The 473-nt window shown below is 63.4% G+C and overlaps 1 protein-coding gene across 1 annotated transcript in view; it reads left to right on the top strand.

Annotated features, from left to right (window-relative positions):
* The first annotated feature begins 24 nt into the window (after positions 1–24).
* The window catches only part of TIMP3 (TIMP metallopeptidase inhibitor 3), a 36,422-nt gene continuing 35,973 nt past the window's right edge, over positions 25–473 (top strand). The window contains exon 1 of the mRNA XM_010137068.1: positions 25–159. Within this exon, the coding sequence (XP_010135370.1) occupies positions 36–159 (124 nt within the window). The 5' untranslated portion in view covers positions 25–35. The remainder of the gene's footprint in view (positions 160–473) is intronic.

Below are 473 nucleotides of genomic sequence, written 5' to 3'. Positions count from 1 at the left end.
CGCCGCAGAAGTGAGGAGGCATCCCGGGGGGCAACATGACGGCGTGGCTGAGCTTCCTCGTCGTGTTCCTCTGCAGCTGGAGCCTGCGGGACTTGGTGGTGGAGGCGTGCACTTGCGTCCCCATCCACCCGCAGGACGCTTTCTGCAACTCCGACATCGGTAAGTGCCGCGGGCAGGCGTCCCACCCTCTCCCCTCCGCTGCCTGGGATGAAGCGGCTCCTCCGGGGCTGAGAGGAGGAGCGCCTGAGGGGAAGCTGAGGCTTCTTGCGTGGGGAGGCTGCACCTGACCCGCTGCTGCGAAGCCCGAGTGTCTAGAAAGTTCTGTGGGACCCTGAGGGGGTGTGGGCAGCAATTGGGCTGTCACCACAAGCAAACCTTCATCCTACGAGTCACCCAGAGAACACAGAGGTAGGGCAGCTAAAACCAGTGAGGGGTGACCTGACCTTTCAAGGTAGGTTATGGCTCCGTGGCCG

This window comes from Buceros rhinoceros, unplaced genomic scaffold (genome assembly GCF_000710305.1).
Source record: "Buceros rhinoceros silvestris isolate BGI_N320 unplaced genomic scaffold, ASM71030v1 scaffold1775, whole genome shotgun sequence".
NCBI lineage: Eukaryota > Metazoa > Chordata > Aves > Bucerotiformes > Bucerotidae > Buceros > Buceros rhinoceros.
This window is presented reverse-complemented; position numbering and strand designations above follow the sequence as displayed.